General features: G+C 34.5%; 1 protein-coding gene across 1 annotated transcript in view; it reads right to left on the bottom strand.

The window, feature by feature from the left end:
- LOC117122606 (protein cramped-like) overlaps positions 1–555 on the bottom strand; it is a gene marked incomplete at its 5' end in the record, with an annotated part of 10401 nt that extends 9846 nt beyond the window's left edge. The window contains 1 exon segment of the mRNA XM_033268243.1: positions 470–555. Coding sequence (XP_033124134.1) covers positions 470–555 — 86 coding nt within the window.
- Between the last annotated feature and the right edge of the window lie 1726 nt (positions 556–2281).

Raw genomic sequence — 2281 nt, 5'->3', positions numbered from 1 at the left:
GTTCTGGACAACCACACTACATGATGTTCAGGCCTTGTGATTTCCTTGAATATTTCTCTTCTGGAAACTTCCAAAGGCATTCATTCGGACCTCTCCTGGGTTCAATTCCTGTTACGGTAATAACAATAAGGATCTTAAGCGGCAATCGAAATTCTAAATATCAGCTCTTAATAAATCAGTTGGGTCACTGAAGGAGAAAAATATTGTAAAATTAGGGATGGTGCAATTTAGGAGGTAACCCCCCCCCCACCACCCTCCAACAGGAAGAGCTGTACCCTCTTCCTGTTACAGAAGAAAACCACAAATCATTGGTGAAGGAAAAAATAATTCTATGTAATTTCTACAATTTAGGGACTCTAAAATCAAATAAATAAATTTAAAAAAAAATTGTTAGGACCTGAAACAAGAAGACAATAAGGATGCTGATGATGATGATGATGATGATGGTAATAATAATTTTGATTCCTACTCTCGGCATCTTGAAGCTTCTTCAAGGCTTTACACACCGGCGTCTTAATGCGGACATTCTTCCCTTGGAATCTAACTATTGTAACGCTGTATCAATGATATTAAATAAATGATAGAAATGATAAACATTGCCAAGATTCAATATAAATTTATTGCAAAAAAAATTAAATGTCTTGAAATACAGTTGAACTTTTGTACTTGCTTAAATCAAATATAAAATATTGGATAAAATTCAACTTACACATGGTTAATTAAGTGAAAGCACAACAATTTGGTAAAATAAATGTAAATGTAAAATAAGATTGAGTTAGAAATTAGGCAAAGTCGACTTTTGCAAGTTTAACTGTATACAATTCATATAAAATCAGAGCCATAAAAACACTAATAGTAAAACACTAAAATTAATGAAATGCTACATTCTCACATAAAACATTTAAAAAAAAATCATTTAAATGTATTATTTACAAAAGAAAATATTACCATCAAAACAATAAATAATAGTAGTAGTATTTATAGTAATATAATTTAATAATGTGTGGTCATTAAAAAGCCGAGACAAAATCACTAGTGAATCTGAGTCAAATTCCTTTGGCCTGCTGGGCTCACGCTAACCGATCGACAAATCGCCATGGGCGAAATCTATTTAGGATTGGCAAAAAAAAAAATCAACTGCTTTAGCCATTTTGACAAAAGCCTAAAATAAAAAAAAAAGTTTTAAATACTTTCTATTAATACCTTTTTTTTTTTTCATTTGAACTCAATGTGATGCTTATTTGTCTTGTTGTATGAGTAGTCTTGCTGGAAACCTCATTGCGTGCCTTGCAATTATTTTTTATTTGTAATTGTTATTTTGACACGGTAGATGCAGGGCAGTGGCTGTATAGTGTAGACTAATATGAAGGCACCACTAGCTTGGGTTTTTCCACTAAAACATGACAAGGGCCGATGATGCGATGTGATGGTGGTCGAAACAGTAGGCAGGGGTTTATTTAAGAGCCGGCGGCCGGCATTCGATCGGCTACTACGATGTTTTCGCCGGCTACTTCAATCAATGCTGTACAAAAATGAATACAAAAACCACCAATATAAATAGCGCAACAGGTCTGTAAAGAACCTTATTTACCTACACGAAGTTAATTTGCAATAGTATGCACTCATTTCGATGTTCCTTTCTGTTGAAAGTTCGTTAAAATGTCTACCAATTTTCCGACTCCATTTCATGAACTCGCGGCGTAAACAAAGTTAAAGTTCAAAGTTCGGCAGTCGTGTCTGGGTGAGTCCATCAAAGAAGCCACGCCTCCAAATCACATGTTAGCCAATAAGATAATAGAAATTTCTCCTCCACCACATGCTCAGGTGATGACGATATACGTCGCCCAAACTCTTTTACTGTACATTGGGCTTCCGGGTTTTCTTACCGCGGAGAAGAAAAAAACAGATCGTCGTTTTAAAATTAATTTGTGTATGACTATGAACCTTTTATTTTCATTTCATTTTTATTTTACTAGCCCTCTTTGTGATGACATAGATATTTCGGAAATGATAAATAATTAAAAAAATACCAACACTGGCTCAAATTCGTTTACATTCGGTGGCGGAGGTAGCAAGCCGAACCAACTATATTGAATGCTGTTTACACTCACAATTTCCAGAGTCATAGATAGTACAATGATTAAAACGGCAGAGCAAGCCAAAATCGTCTTAATTCACATCACATGAGACATTTTTTTTTCCAATGTGGTATCCATTCCTTTTCGATATCTGCGTAAATTTTAGAACTATTTTTTGCTCTCCTTTAGATGTTTTCTTCAAC

This window comes from Anneissia japonica, unplaced genomic scaffold (genome assembly GCF_011630105.1).
Source record: "Anneissia japonica isolate Jap-2015-1 unplaced genomic scaffold, ASM1163010v1 scaffold288130_len101125_cov175, whole genome shotgun sequence".
Lineage (NCBI taxonomy): Eukaryota > Metazoa > Echinodermata > Crinoidea > Comatulida > Comatulidae > Anneissia > Anneissia japonica.
This window is presented reverse-complemented; position numbering and strand designations above follow the sequence as displayed.